The sequence below is a fragment of the Eurypyga helias genome, unplaced genomic scaffold (assembly GCF_000690775.1).
Source record: "Eurypyga helias isolate BGI_N326 unplaced genomic scaffold, ASM69077v1 scaffold41857, whole genome shotgun sequence".
Lineage (NCBI taxonomy): Eukaryota > Metazoa > Chordata > Aves > Eurypygiformes > Eurypygidae > Eurypyga > Eurypyga helias.
Genome location: NW_010264411.1, coordinates 6437 through 21845, shown reverse-complemented (window position 1 = coordinate 21845; position 15409 = coordinate 6437). Strand labels below are relative to the sequence as shown.

At 46.6% G+C, this 15409-nt stretch overlaps 1 protein-coding gene across 1 annotated transcript in view; it reads left to right on the top strand.

The window, feature by feature from the left end:
* Window positions 1-529: 529 nt before the first annotated feature.
* Window positions 530-15409, top strand: part of RAP1A (RAP1A, member of RAS oncogene family) — a 20157-nt gene continuing 5277 nt past the window's right edge. The window contains exons 1-6 of the mRNA XM_010156382.1: window positions 530-601; window positions 4492-4573; window positions 7812-7880; window positions 9267-9323; window positions 10718-10858; window positions 14850-14993. Of these exons, the coding sequence (XP_010154684.1) occupies window positions 4517-4573; window positions 7812-7880; window positions 9267-9323; window positions 10718-10858; window positions 14850-14993 (468 nt within the window). The 5' untranslated portion in view covers window positions 530-601; window positions 4492-4516. The remainder of the gene's footprint in view (window positions 602-4491; window positions 4574-7811; window positions 7881-9266; window positions 9324-10717; window positions 10859-14849; window positions 14994-15409) is intronic.

Below are 15409 nucleotides of genomic sequence, written 5' to 3'. Positions count from 1 at the left end.
AGCTGTGCTCCTCACTGAAATCTGGAGGCAGGAGGCTGAGCAGCCCTTGCCTGCGCCGACCGGAGCTATGGAGCGAGCTGGAGGTCGGTCCTGCACTGCTGCAGCTCTTGTGCTGGAGCGTTTCGGCTCTGCAGCTCGGCTGCCTTGGCCCAGCCTGCCCCGAGCGAGGGGTGCGCCGTGGCTCTTGGAAAACCAGACCCGTCCGTGCGGTTACTCCGTTTTCATGCTGAAGCTTCGTCACTGGGTGTGAAGAATTAATAGTAACTGGTAGTTAACCAATAGTAACTGGTTTGCTATTGGTTTCCCTGGAATCCCCCAGTCCTTCCCTGTCCCGGGGGTGAGTTTAGCTTGTGCTGGAGTTCTTGTTTTTAAGGTAATTTGATTTGAGTACTCAGAAATTGCGTAGAGCTCTGTCAATAAAGCAGAGAGCAGATTTTGTGATCAGCGTGTTTTGGTTTGGAACTCTTTGATGCCTACATATCCTGTCAATTGAAAAATGATTAATAATGCTTTTTCTTATCTTTTTCAGTCCCTTGTAGGGAGCCCGGAAAAACCTTCAGTAGGGCTGCTAACACTGATGAGAGATCTTTTATGCCAAGGTATGAGCTTTTTAATGTTCTCAGTGTATTTCAAATGAAATTGCGAACTCTGGAAACATTGGCACTGGGGAAATTTGAGAACTGATGTGTATAACATATTGTTTAAAATGAAAAGTGGCCTGAACCTTGTTTCCTGTAATGGGGAAGTTCCTGTGTTCTGTCTTTCCTGATGTCCTCTGCTGTTGTGCAAATACACATCTGTGATTACAGTCCACGTTTTTTAAGGCTGAGTCAAGAATTTGTCTGCTTTGATTTTGGTTTTTTGATAGCCTTTTGTTGCCATCGTAGCTCACAGGGGTTGTGTCGTCACTTACGGCCACCTCCACATCAGGTTATGTGAAACCAGCAGACCGCGTGCTCGCAGCTCTGTTCCTCGCTCCGAACCTCTGTTCCTATGCTCCAAGCAGCATATCCGCACCCGCAGTTACTCCTAGCTCCATCAGGGTTTGGAGAAGGAAGGAGAAACTCATGAATGCCAACTGCCGCCTTCAGATCTGCGCTCGGGCGTTTGCATTTCGCAGGGTGCAGGCCACGTTTCAGGTTAGCGTGTGGTTCTTTCACCCTCTCTCTCTCAGTGCTGTGTTGGCTTCTCTTCCCTGTTTATGCTTCTCTCTCCCCACCACCCAAACTATAAAATCCTTGATGAGCTGGTAAAACTTCTGTAACAGGAGCGGCTCAGTTTGGTGCCAGGTTTATTTCCCAAAGGGTCCCGGCCGTTCTCCTCGTGCCGCCCTCCCTGCAGCCTCTGCCTGGCTTCTTCCGCTGGTTGGGAAATACCCCGAAAGTTTTGCGTCTCTGTACCCTGATTCAGCTGCTGGGTTGCAACAAGGCAAAAGATGATTCGTGCAGCTAAGGGAGTGTGTGAGTGCTCGGCTGAATAAAGCGGCAGCTGAGTGGGTGCCTGGAGCCCTGTGTCAAGTTACAGCTTCATCTGTGTTTGCATCCATCTGCTGGTCCTTCTCTGAGATCCTTCTGCCATCCTGCCGGCACTGCCTTGCATTTTTCTAGGTTAAAACAAATACCCTGCAGTTTTTCTTTTCCTCTCCGTCTGTTCACAGGGAATGGCCTTTCACTCCTTCAGGAGAGAGCTGGGCAGTTTGGGACTGATGCTGTGAAATCTTGAATGTCCCTTTCTGTCACTTCCCAGGCAGTGCTGGTGACAGCAGCAGCAAAGAGATGCCCTTGTTAAAAAATGAGTTTAATCCTGAGCTGTCAGGTGTTTTGCAGTATAGAAGCAAGTTTGTTCATGGTTATAGATGAAATCTGAACCCTAGTAATTTATTACTCTGTGTTTAAAGTGGCTGTACAGGTGCTGGCCAGGTTGGAGAGTCCAGTACAGCAGGGAGGAGGGAGCCTGCCGCTCAGGGCAGTGATGGTGGGTTGGTGTGAAACGTGCTCTGTTGTCCTGCCAGTGCCTGTCTGCGTATGGGAAAAGGGAGCATGAGCAGGAGACATGCTCAGCTTTTGCTTTCTTTTTATTATTTAGCGTGCAGATGAGACCAGTTGCACATTTAGGCAACAGTAGAAGTTATTTCTTTACACTCTTAGTGATCGTATTCTATTCTTGAATCGAAAGAAACACTTAACACCCATAATTTCATACCATTTAGAAACACAGCCGTTGCTTCAGAGCATGCAACTCCGCTGCACAGGGCTCTGGATGGCAATGAATGCTACTGTGTCTGACTGTTTTTAGGTGGGCATAAACAGTTGCCAAATGAAAAGTTGGCTAGGATGCAGCATAGTAATTTCTTGAGCACTCTATTCATGTTGTATAAACAGATAACATTAACATACTTGTGAAAGAGCTACAAGATAATTAAGGCGTGTGGGGTTTACAGTAATGAGGCTCATGCGTTTCAGGATCTCGGTTTCCTGTTGCACCTGAAAAAAAAATAAATCAGCAAATGCTGTAGAGAAGAAATGAGAAGTTAGTCTTGTACTGCTCCCAGCTGAAACTTTCCCACAAGTATTTTTACTATAAATAAGAAGTGAAAGAGTTCACAGCTAAATTTAACCCTTAGCTTGATGGCGTTCTGCGTTTTCTTGGGCGAAACAGGCTGTGGAACTGTAGGAAGGTGAAGATAGACTGGATCAATAAGTCGGGTTTATACTTTATAAACAATGCATTGCCTTTTAATTTCTAAGGATTATTAAGGGGAAGGCATTGCTAATTGGAATTCCCCTTTCCTTCCCATCCGAAAATCATGATTTTTGAAAAAAGGGAACTGAATGTTACTTCTTGGGGAAATTTTCAAGCTTACAGCTGCCGGAATTTTAACCAGAGATGTTGCCGGTGTACTAGAGTGCGTAGACTTTGCTTGCTCTGCCTTCAGATACTCAGAGTTGCCATTCTGGAAAACCCCTTTTGGTTTGACTTAGTTTCATAGTTTCTATGAAATTAGTTGGCTGCAGCTCATACGGGTTTCAGGAGATGAATAAAAACCATCCCAAGGTGCTCAAAACCCTGGGGTGTTGCTGCTAGCTTCGGCTGTATTCCCCCTCTCGGGTTTGGGTGAGGGAAAGGCAGCTGGACCGCGGAGAGCCTCAGCACGGGCAAACGAGCCCTGTATTGCTGCTTTTTGGACTTAAAATGAGCCTGAAGTGGGTGGTAAGCTGGCTGCCGAATTGCAGGCCTCGCTCCAGCAGCGCGTTATCTTTGTTTGAACCTGTGCTTGTGCCACGTTCAGGCCATAAAAGACGCTGCAGTTGAGGGGTGAGGGTTAAAAGTAGGATGCTTGGGCGAGGGCTGAACGCAGCTCTGGTGGGGCTGGCTACGGGTGTGTGGCAGCATGTGGGTTTCCTCTTGTCTCTCTTACAGCTTTCCCTTGGCAGTTTGAATGACAGAAGAAAGACCTGTCCCGATTTAATGGTTACATAAAGTTGAGACACAGATTGTCAGGGACTTGTCCACAGTTGCAAAGCTAAAAATACGACCCCTGTTCTTCGCAGACGGTTGTTAACAGGAGTCGACAAGGTGATACATTTCTCTGTCGAACTCCTTGGAATACGTTTTTATTTTTAAAGCAGTTCCTCAAACTGTAGCCAGCGAACCCATAAATCCTGTGGCAACGTTAGTTTGAAATGCCTTGGAGAAACGCAGCGTGCCCAGCCTCATAGCGCTCGTGTTTCCGAAGCCTTACTTGGGAAGAAAGCGCTGTCTGGCTGGGGGGAGATAATTAGCTGCTGAGGTCATTGTTTGCTTGAGCTCTGTTGATAGGGACAGCCCAGCTTGACTTATAATGTAAACACAGTGTAAAATGTTTATCACCGGCTTTGTCATTTGCCTTATTTGTCAGGGAATCTCGCTGAGAATGAGGAGTTTTCTGGTGCTGGGGAGCAAGCGGAGGGAGTTGCAAGATTTCCATAAAAAGGCAGAGTCCTTGCCTGGGCGAGCGGAGAGGTTCTGCCTTGGCAGCCGCGAGTTAGGCCTGACCTTTTCCAGAGAGAAAATACTGACCTAAAACCTTCCCTGCTGGGGTGGGCGGGAGAAGCAAATCACTTTTCTGACCTAATTTTGTTGTCCAATACTCGCTGGTTTATGCTATGAAAAGCTGGGAATGCGGAGGACCAGCGGCGAGAGCTTGTGCCACCCGGCACAGCTGGGAGTGGGAGCGTGTGTTTGTACCACGGTGTGTGTATTCATTCATCCTCTTCCTCTCCGAGCACCGGCAGGCTCACAGGCGTCTCGGGATAAACTGGGGCTGTCGGAGAAGCTGTCTAAATTTGAGTGCCCAGGTGGAAAAATAAAACCGTGGCTGTTACTTAAGGAGACGTTTGTTCTCAGCAGTGCGCAGAGAGGGCAGCGTGTTGCTGCCGTCAGAAGACACTGTCATAAGCTTGGACGTGCAGGTACGTGTGTAACTGTTCCTGTTCTTCCTGTTTTCCAGACTGTCGCTGTCTGAACAGACCACACCATGCGTGAGTACAAGCTAGTGGTCCTTGGTTCAGGAGGTGTGGGGAAGTCCGCTTTGGTGAGTTTTGGGAAGCAGTTCTGAAACCGATACACAACCTTCAAAACTGGCCTTACTGCAGACAGCGCTCACTGAATGCGTTGGGATAGCTGTGTCGTTTGTAAGGCCTGTAGCCACTGCTGCACCCCTGGAACACCTGTGAACGTGCCATGTTTTGGAGAAGTAATCGCTGTTACAACAGTATTTCATTTCTCCTTTCTGCACGGGTGCAATCTTGTAAACGACTGGATGTGTGCAAGCGTTAAACGCCTCACCCGCCGTGGAACAGAGGGAAGTCTTGCTGTGCACAGCAGTGACGGCTGCAGCTTTGCATTCCTTGAAAGCTGGGTGTTTTCCACCCGGGATAGAACCCAGATGAGCAGCCTGGACTGAAAACACGGGGCAGAACGGGAAGTCGCCTCCAGCACGGGCAGTGCAGAGGGATAAGCAGCCTGATGACACTTTGCACTCCTTAAGCACTTGTGTTGTTTCTAGAAGAGGTTTACATAGCAGAGTTGATAGTAAAGCATTGTAAGAGATTTCTGTCACCTGTTTATCACGCATCAGTCAAGCAGCTCCAAGAGAAAGGCAAAGAACTGGTCAAGTGTAAAGTTATCTAAAACAAGAAACTACACCATGTTCCTTTTCACAGAAGAGGTTAATGGCTGACCAGCCGTTCACCGCGTGGGTGCTGCTTCTTGCACCATTGTTTATTCTGCTGAAGTGGGCTGCTGATCATCTTGGTAGATCACCTGCAGAATCCAGATGAAGAGGAGGAAAGACTATTCAGTTTTATATGGGATTTAATGTACTCTCTGAGATCCCATCCTAATTTTTACAAGATGTAGGTGTCAGGCTTTTCGATGCAGTCTGTTCTTCCGTAGCAACTGCAGAATCAGTGTTACTTTTTCCTTGATTATCTTGGTTTTGTCACGTGACATTGAAAGACTCACTGAGTAAAACAGAGCATTTATTAACATGCTGTACGTAAAGATTATTCGCCATCTGACATACTCAATTTCCCTATTTGCGATGGGAAGCCTGAGACATTGTCTGTCAATGGCCATTTTAAAAGCTGAAACGTGATTATTTAGTCTGGTAAACAAAAGCTAAATTATTTTTGACAGCCTAGGTGCTAAGCAAGCATATGTTGTAATTCCTGTGCAACACTGATCCGTTATGTTTATAACAGGACACGGAAAGTGCCAGTTAGCCCCCAAGAATGAATAACATTTAGCTTTCAGGATGACTGTCTACTTATTTACAGGCATTAGCAAGGAGAGGTTCCCAGGTGGGGTTTAAAATAATATGGAGGTCACTTTAACATCTCTTTCTTCAAACTGTATAAACGACAAGGTCTGACAAAGAGGCTGGTGTTCGTTTTCAGCTCTGTGTTTTCACTGAGAGTGTAGATTACAATACGGTGTTGTTTCACTGCAAATCCTCCTTATTGTGTCAACTCTTCTGTGCCCGTATGATGCTGATGGTGCCTTTTGGAAATGATGTCAGCGTAGCAAAACCCCCTTTGTAGCTCCTAGGGCACAGTTACTGCTCAACTTCTTCATAAGCGTTTCCTGTACAGTAGTTTTTGCCTCATTCCTAATGAGAGTGCAAGTCTCCTGGAGATCAGTGCTACCAAGAGCATCCGGTCGTGCGCTGGGCTGTACAGAATTGGAAACTCAAGTTGGGATGCACAGCCGTCAAACCAATGAAAAGTTAGAAAAGCATTGGATCCACACAATAACCTGAGAACAACCCCAGATTTCTATCTTATCCCTTGGCCTCACTTTCCTCCAATAGCCAATAAAAGTGAAGTGCATCAGCAAATAAGAGTATTACGTAGTAAGAGAGCAAGTGGCAAATCTTAGCAAATAGCAGCCTCCGTTGGACTCTCTTCGGTCACCAGCTGTGCTAAGATTCCTAATACACAATCCATAACCTGCAATTCCTACTGTCGGTTCCCACTGCTGGTACCACCGTGATCCACGGAAATAGTGGTATTTTAGTGATTTTGCTGAGATCTGCTATCTGAAGGGCAGGCTGGGACAGCTGTTCAGTGCGACAAGAAAATATTGGAGAAGCGGAGGCTTTGATCATTAGAGTGTAAAATGGGTTTATTTAACAATATAGGATGACTTTTAAATGAGGTCGTGCTAGAAATCTTTTCTTCTCACATTAAAAGGCAGCAAACCATGAGGAACTGCCCAGTTTCCAGTGTGCAGGGAGATGTTCTGCCTGTACCTGGCCTATGCCGCTCTGGTGGTTTGCAGGTACCTGTATGGCCAACGTGAACCCTCCCGCAGAAAACTCCCAGCCTTCTGTCCAAACAAAACACGGCGTCTCGCAGCAGGTAGTGACCTGGCAGAATTTGTATTAAAAACCCTTGTGGCACGTTCAGCTGGCTGAAGATAGTTGGTGCGTTTGTGGATTTTGAAGAGCCAAAATTAAGTGCTGGGATCTTGGCGCTTCGTTTTACAACCCCCTCCCTTGTTTTACGAACACCAACCAAACCTGGACGCTCCGGTGCTGCGTTACTACGTTATCCCAAGTGATTGTGGGTAAGGGGATGGGGACGCAGGGTGACAGGGAAAGGAAGACTGTGCCTGAGGAGTGCCGGGAGCCAAACACAGAGCTTGGATGTCCAGCGATGGGCCGCATCCGAGTGACAGCTGGATGGGAAATGTTTAGGGTACGTTTGCTCAGAATAATTATATAGGGGGAAGAAAGGCTTCCACTTTGAAATGAATGATGTCTCCTACTTCAGCTGTCTGATATAAACTGAGTAGCTGGAGATGCTCCAGATCTAATCGCTGCTCTGAAATACGCCTGTGCTCTGGGTGTGTAATCCAGAGTAGCTCCACCATAGCAGTGTGGGTTTTCCACAGCGGACAGGTTGCCAGTTCTTCTGGTGAAGTTTCAAGTCTTCCGTATTTTGTGATTTTTCTTCTTCTGAAGTCGCAGACACTGAAGTAAATGTGGTTTTGAGGATATCATCTTTTATGAAAAAGCAAGCAAACACTTTATGGTTCAAAAAGGTTTTGAAAACGTGCTTGAATAAGGTGATTCTTAAACCAACAGAAACTATGCAAATTTAATTAAAAACATGTTAAAATGTGTATGTCTTTTACTCCAGTCCCTACTTTTCAATCCTAACAGCAGCACTGAGTAATTGTTGTTACATTTTTATAAAGTGCTTCTTGGTTAATGTTACTGGTCACGTTCACTTCACCAATTTTGTTCTTCTCTCCTTTCTCCCCAGACTGTACAGTTCGTTCAGGGAATCTTTGTTGAAAAATATGACCCGACAATAGAAGACTCATACAGAAAGGTAAAATAACATGATCTTTTTCTTTCAAGTCTCCTAGAACTTGCTTCTTTTTAATAATAGAGCAGAAGCTTATGGGAATGAGAGAGGGTCTTTTCTGCAAAAATGTTAGGGCTGCGTAAATCCGCAGCAGGAAAGCAAGGCACGGAGAGCATCAGGTTTGGGAATGGTTCCACACAGCTGATTTCCATTGGCGTCGCAGAGTACTTCACTAGCAATCCAACAAACTGTATCAGCTACTAGAAAGCTGAATTATCAGGGGATGACACATTTTGCCGTTAAGTGGACCACTCCTTACCTTAGTTCTGTTTAAGAGGAGGGTTAAACCTCCCTTACTCCATACAGCCAAGAGCTTTTGCTTTAAATCTCCGATGCGTCAAGTTGAGGCAGTTTGAGGCTGCAGCTCTCCAGTGTTTCGCTGCTGTCGTTAGAGGTTACTACACCTGCCCAGAGATCAGCCTGGCCTATTTTCCGTCACCGAATTCCGCTTGTACTGGGGGACAAGAACAGCTCAACCAAACTGGGGTCAGACTGTCACTCACATGTTTGCTGTAATTTAACATATAATTATTACTTCAAAACATAAAATGTCAGTATTTGCTGGGCGTGTGCTGTCTGTAGGAGGCGTTACAGGGGGTATATATACACCATTCATCGCAGTAGGTTATATTACTGTGGTACAGCAATTGCATTTTGCTGGTTTCTTTTAAGAATGGCTGGTTTGCCATTTAGCTCAAACGCGTTCTTGCTTTGAAGGCAGACAAAATTCCTCACAACCCTTTTGGATGCGGGCTTGTAATTGCCGAGCACAAGTCCTTGTCAGGGTCCCTGACGCTGTGGTGTTACGTAATGCTGTCAACAGAGCTGCTTTCTTTGCTCGATTGATGTCAAGTAACCCATTGTTTTACAGATTAGCATAAATGTTGCCATAATTAAAGGCACCAAAGCAGAAAACAAAACCCTTTAACATTTGTGCCTGTGATAATTAAATGGAAATTGTGGCATGAGTTCTGCTGTTAAATTTATTTGACTTTCCTGGAATTACCCTCCTTGGATGTGAGACATTTCTCAGTGAGTGGAAGGCTTGCTAAGCCTAGCTCTAGTCAGGATGGATTTTTCTCTCACTGAAGTTGGGATGTTTACAATGAGCTGATCATTTAGGCCTCTGTAATCAACGGAGTCCTGGAGCCCAAGTGAGCTGACCCAAAGGCCTGGCTTGGGGTGTAATTCATCCTTTATTAGTTCTGCCTCTCTTAGTGCTGGGGGGGTGTGGGGGGCTGGCTTGCTTACAGAGGTCTTTGCACCAGGGGTAAAAACTAAGCTGAGATTCCTCTTGTCTGTCCCGTTGCAGACTTTTAACTGTGTTTGTCTCTTCCCTTTTTTCCCCAGCAAGTGGAAGTAGACTGCCAACAGTGTATGCTTGAAATCCTTGATACAGCAGGGACAGTAAGTAAAGTTCTTTTTCTAAGTGGTATGGAGTTTCTTTGTTAAGGAGGAGGTGAGGTGTTAAGAGTAGAACTTAGACTAGTATAATAATTCTGCCCAAACGAAACCAAGAGATCAGCTGCAGTAATTTAAATTGAGCAGTTCTGTTAAATAACCCAAACCCCATGGTGGTGAGTGAGCCAGCAGCGTTGTGAGCCCGTTCCCCAGCTGGTGCCCCAGTGCCGGAACACAAAGGTCTGTGCATCCTGTGCCACTCACCTCTCCCCTGCCACCCACCATCGTCTCACTATCAACGTACTGGTACGGGGTAATTTTACATGCTCATTTTGCAAGTGCCAAAATACACAGACACAGGTTGAAGCCACTTCCAGGCAGAGCACAGGGATCGATCACCTCCCAGCACGTCACATCGGCCTGCGTTGAGAGGATTTCATCGGTAAAACTTCATACCCATCAGGGAATACTCCTCCAGGCAGGTGGCACCACCCTGGCGCTGCCACGTGCTGCCTTGGGATGCCCATGTCGTCCTTCCAGCCTGGGAGCAGCGAATCCCTTTGCCATGCCGGTGCCACTTGCCATCCTGCAAAGTCCTGTCACTGAGTAAACAGACCTTGGGCTGGTTGGGTGCACATCGCAGGGGGCGGACATAACTTCCTAAAAGTTAGTTTTATTTAGGAAGCTTTGAAAATTATCCACAGCAATGCGAAGGCGTGGACGCAGAAATCCTTGTTCTGGCAGGCGAGGGCAAAGGCAGCTCCGATCTGGCACAGATTTTCCAGCCTGTGCCCGCATTTCATGGCGTTGAACCTTTAAGCTATTTTCAGGCTAGACATGACTGCTGTATAGTGGGATATGGTCAGAGGTGATCAGGCAGTGCCTTCCCACGAGTGGTGCTCACCATCAGCTGCGAGTATGTGACGCCTAGGCCTGTCCCGATATCGTGGTAGAGGAGAAATTGCATCTGCAGTCCGTATCTGTTTATTTTAATGGTTTATTGTAATGCCATCAGACCAATCAGGGGGATTGGTCTGATGGCAGACTCGTGTTTAACACCGTATCAGAAAATAAACAAAAGTTCACTACAAAGTATTGTCAAGCAGATCTTAACACCTTGGGGCATACAACAGTCCATCTGCAGACGCATTTTTATTGCTGCTCTTGATCTTTTTAACGTTTTTCAAGAAGCCTTTTTCTCTATTAGAGGGGAAAAAAACCAAACCCAAAGGCAAAGAGATGTGTTAAAGATTTTATTAAGTTTGCATGCTTCAGTGGATCTCTGTAAGGGATGGCAACTACAGTGCGATACACTTCTCCATTACAATAAACGTATTCCTGTGTAGATGTTGATTAGCTGCATTCACTAGCTAATTACCTTTAAAAATATTGGTTTACAGGAGCAATTTACGGCAATGAGGGATCTCTATATGAAGAATGGTCAAGGGTTTGCACTAGTATATTCTATAACAGCACAGTCCACGTTTAACGACTTACAGGACCTGCGGGAACAGATTTTACGGGTTAAGGACACTGAAGATGTAAGTAGAATATTTCATCGTTTGCAAATGTTTAAAATGCTTTTGTAACTGAGGAATCTGTGGGCAAAACTTCTTTAAAGAATGTTCTTTGCTGGATAGCAAAGTTTTGTGTTGGACTTAAGTTTCCTGAGCATTGTTTGTCATCTGTGGTGGTGTTACTGGAGGTCCAGCACCTGGCAAGCGGCATACTGAAGGCAGATTTTCACATGTGCTGGAAAGCACACAGTCTTGGAAATGGCAGGAGTTGGTCGGAAAAACGCCCTTCGTTTTCACGTGCGTGCGTGAGCAGGGAGGGTTCAGCTGCGCTCTGCAGCACGCCTGTCCCCGGGGCTGGCGGTGGCACGCTGCAGACAGCCCCCACGGCTTTTACACTCTCGGCAGTTTTCTTTGCTCCGTCTGTCATTTGGCAGAATCTGTAACCCGGAGGAGACCAGGTGGGAACTCTCTCTCTCTGTAGGCTTCCTCCAAAATAACCTGAAATCAATTTTATTCTGGCCTGATGGTAATGCATTCAAGGGTCTGCCCTGAGGAGAGTGAAGGGTTGCCTGCTTTTTGCACTGACAGCTCAAAAGTAGCCACTGCCTTTGCCGATGGCTTTCGGGTGGTGTTGGCCCCTTCCTGGCTCCCCAGCTGAGCTGTGGAAGCCCCAGCAGCCCCTCACTCGCAGCCGTTACCCCCTTCCAGCGCTCTGGGGGCAGTGCTGGTGGATAAACGGGGCTGGGACACCTATTTAGGCCAAACCCTCGGTAAGCCATGTGCATTGTATTTAAATAACTGCTCAGGAAAATGCTGTTGGAGCACGAGCAGAGTGTGGTGGGATGCACGCAGCCTGCGGCTGAGCTGCTGTGAGGCCAAGGGCGAGCTCTTGGGCCGCTTCCTTCTCTGGGATCTTCACTGCTCCGTGTCCCGATTGCCCTGTTTTGCACGGCGTTGGTTCCCTCCTTGGTTTAACAAGCTGAACTTCTATTTATACAAAACTGCTTTCCATTTAGGTAGGGATTATGCTTGCGTAAATCCCCGGTAGCACGAGTCCTTTATTAGCCTCCCGGTCAGAGCCCAGCGCTGCGCTGGCTGGAGGGGAATTTGCACCGTAAGCTGGTCACGTTTGGCGGACAATAGAGACTGTTGCTTTCGGTTTGACCTCAGCGATTTGATTTAATTATTAAAATGCATTTATTTATTTTGTGTTCGGGGGATGTTACTTGTTGAATCCAAGCATGAGAATCTTTTGAGCGTTTAAGCCATGTTCTGCTGAGTTAGGAAACTGCACTCCTTCCTGTTTTAGTTTCAGAATGTGTCTTTTGAAATCCCAGTTCTTACGCCATTAAATTATGTATGTCTAACGAAGCTGAAATTCCAGTCTTCTGCATGAAGTAGAGCAAAAGCTAGTTGTTCATCAAAATGGTCTTGGCTCAATGATAAACATCTACTGCCTTTTGAAATAACATTGCAGTGTTTTGTGTCTTTCAAACCTGTACACTTTACCTATCTATCGGTTTTTTCCCTCTTATTTCACATCTTAATATGCTTTATTTTCTTGCTGAACATGTTCATAACACATTTTCATGTTTTGGTATGAGAAAATTTCTCTTAACTGTCTAGAAAACTAAAGAACGGGGTCAAGCTGATGCAGTTGTAAATACCCTGTTGGTCTCTGATGTGAAATAGGCTTTTTTGGGTTTGCTTCATCTCCATCGTGACTTCAGGTTTTTGATGTAGTAAGTAAAACTCACTTCTTAAAAACCAAAAATGGGATCTTTTTCTCATCAGTATGGCTGTGAGTTTTAAATATAAAAATGAATCTTGAGTGTAGTTGAATCGGGATGAGACCACAAATACTAACATTGAAGTCGATTAAGAACGTAGTGTGTCGGAAATTACCAAAGGAAGCGGATAATGATTTATTTTCCAGCTGGAAAGTACTCGTTTTCTGTTCAAAGAATTAAACGCTGCAGGAAATGGAGTGGGTGCACACCCAGTATCAGCAGTTCTGCAGGGTTTTTTTCTGCTTTCGCATAGCGTAAGGGAAACAGGATGCTGTCGATGCCGTGTGCACGCAGAGCGCTGCAGAGCGTCCTGCGGACCTTGCTGCGGTCTCGCGTTTCAGAATCCACCTTGGCTCTGGCTGTATCGTCCCCCAGGATCTGAGAGAGGCAGGCTGTTAAAGCCAGCTGCAAAATGATATGGAACACGCAATTCTCGGGCGTAGAAAGTCCTGAACTGCATGTCCGTCTCCAAACGGGCTGTGAAAAGGGGTGGGCTGGGGCTGGGGAGTGTGCGGGGTTGGGCCGGGTGCCCTGGGTGCCCGGTCCTGGAGAAGGGGTCTGCAGGAGCGGCAGCTGGGGCTGCACTGCGATCCCATCGTTTGTACATAGGAAATGGCACCTGGGGGGGTGTAGTTTGGGTTGTTATGGAGGGGTTTTTTTAGCTGCTTTGGGTGTTATTTGCTTGTTTAAGGCCTTTTCTACCTATTTGTGACATCTCAGTGGGCTGCAGCTGTTGCAGACTGCCTGAGAAGCACAGAAAGCCTCCTGAAATTATATATCCGGATGCTGTTTCTAAGATGTCTTAGTACTGGTTTTAATCTACGTTTTTGCCCTATTTCTTTCTCCTGAAAGTGTTTTAACTCAACACCTAAACATAACCGATGAGAGGAAGTGTCTTGCTGCTTACTCGCCAGCGCTCACTCTGATCCTTTCCGAGACAAACAGATTCATAACTTAATGAGTGCAGACTGCCCTTGGCACTCCGCACTGCGCCAAGTGAATACAGCCGCAGCACCGGTGGGAAAGGTCCCTTCCAACCCAAACGACTCTATGGTTCTATGAAACCAGTGAGCTGCAGCTGAGCAAGAGCCCCGTTCCATTCTGTGGGCCCTTGTGCAGTTAGTGGGAGGGCTGGGCGATCCGAGGGAGCCCTCCTTTCCGTGCAGCCTAAGGCAAACACATTGGTAATAAGCATTTACTACAGCCAAGGTCTTTTTCCTATGGTATTAGATGTCTCTTTCTCTGTAGGAAATGTCACAAGGCCTGTGGTTCCCCCAAGGCACTTTCTTCCTCATGAAGGAGCGAGAAGGTGACTCACTCAGACACGTTGGAAAGCCAACAGCTTCAGGAGAGGGGCAGATGCCCTTTCGTCATTGCCTTATTTGCATCATGAGTGTAGGATGAATCTTTTGACCAGGTATCAACTGTTGGGTTTAATATTCCATGAGGTTGTTCATTGGAAGTGACGTCCTTTCAGGAGCTGAGCTGCTGGGTGGTCATCAGTGGAAATCTCACTTATTCAAAGTGAACATGGAACACAGGAGTGTTTGTGCCTGTTGTAGTGAACATCCTCTATTCTGTGTGCATAAAAAACAGGCCAGGAGTACGATACTGTATTGAGGTGAGAAGGGCAGGTGGTCCTGTGTGGGAATACTTAGCTGTGCAGGACTATTCCCTTTTATTCCATGTCTGGGGCGGTGCTTTTCGAAGGTGCTTCCGTTTACTGTTGTGTGGCTCGACAGCAGGTTGACAAGCCAGGTCAAGGGGGCTGGAACATGCAGTGTGTGTCTGAAAACCCGTGCGTTGTGTTCCGGTGTCTGGGGTAGGCAGAGCTGGCAGGCAGTTTAGCCTTCCACCACACAGAAGTCCTGAAATGCATTTCAGTAGTAAGCTCAGTTTCTGACTAGAATGGTGGGGTTGGATGTAGAGACCAGAAAAATAATCTTTACTAACATAAGATGGTGCTGAAATACTGCCGTTTGGTTTTACCGTGTCCTCCATGTGTTTAATTCTTGGTGAACCAGGGTGTCTGTGGTCCTGACTTTCTTCAACCTTTTCTCAGCAGGCACCTAAATTCCAGCCTAGTCTGTGAGCTCTGCTGAACTTGTGATTCGTAGTCTTTTTCATGCCGTGTTTCCCCCCTCCTCACATGCCCTTGTAGGCCGCAGCGTTACGGCCCGCGTTGTATGTGAACTTGCTGATGTGTCTCTTGTTCCTCTCTCCAGGTTCCGATGATTCTGGTGGGCAATAAATGTGACCTGGAGGAAGCGCGTGTAGTCGGCAAAGAACAGGGTCAGAACTTAGCAAGACAGTGGTGTAACTGTGCCTTTCTAGAATCGTCTGCAAAGTCTAAAATCAACGTTAATGAGGTAACTATCAGCTGTTCCCTTGTCTCTCCTACTTCAGCACGAATGCCGCATTAAACCAGCACGTGGTCCTTCATATCTTCCTTAATCAGGAAGATTCAGGATGATTTGGAAACCTTGGCCTCAGAAAGGCTTGAGACGGAGCATATTGAGCTCCTGCTTTCTGTTTGTCTGAAGATCTACCCCTTCTTCTCTGTACAGGGTGGGTGACTTCTCCAGGTAGGTGCTTTCTATAGCCCCTCTCAGAGGACGTGATTAGCAGAGGGTCCTGAGTAAGTTAACTGAACGACTCAGACAAACGTTATTTGGGCAGTACACTTCTTCAGGATAACTGCTGCTGCTGTTCAGAACGTGCATTATGCCCCACTGTGTTACATGTCGTGCTGGCTGCCGTTCGAAAGTATTTGCTTTCCACATTC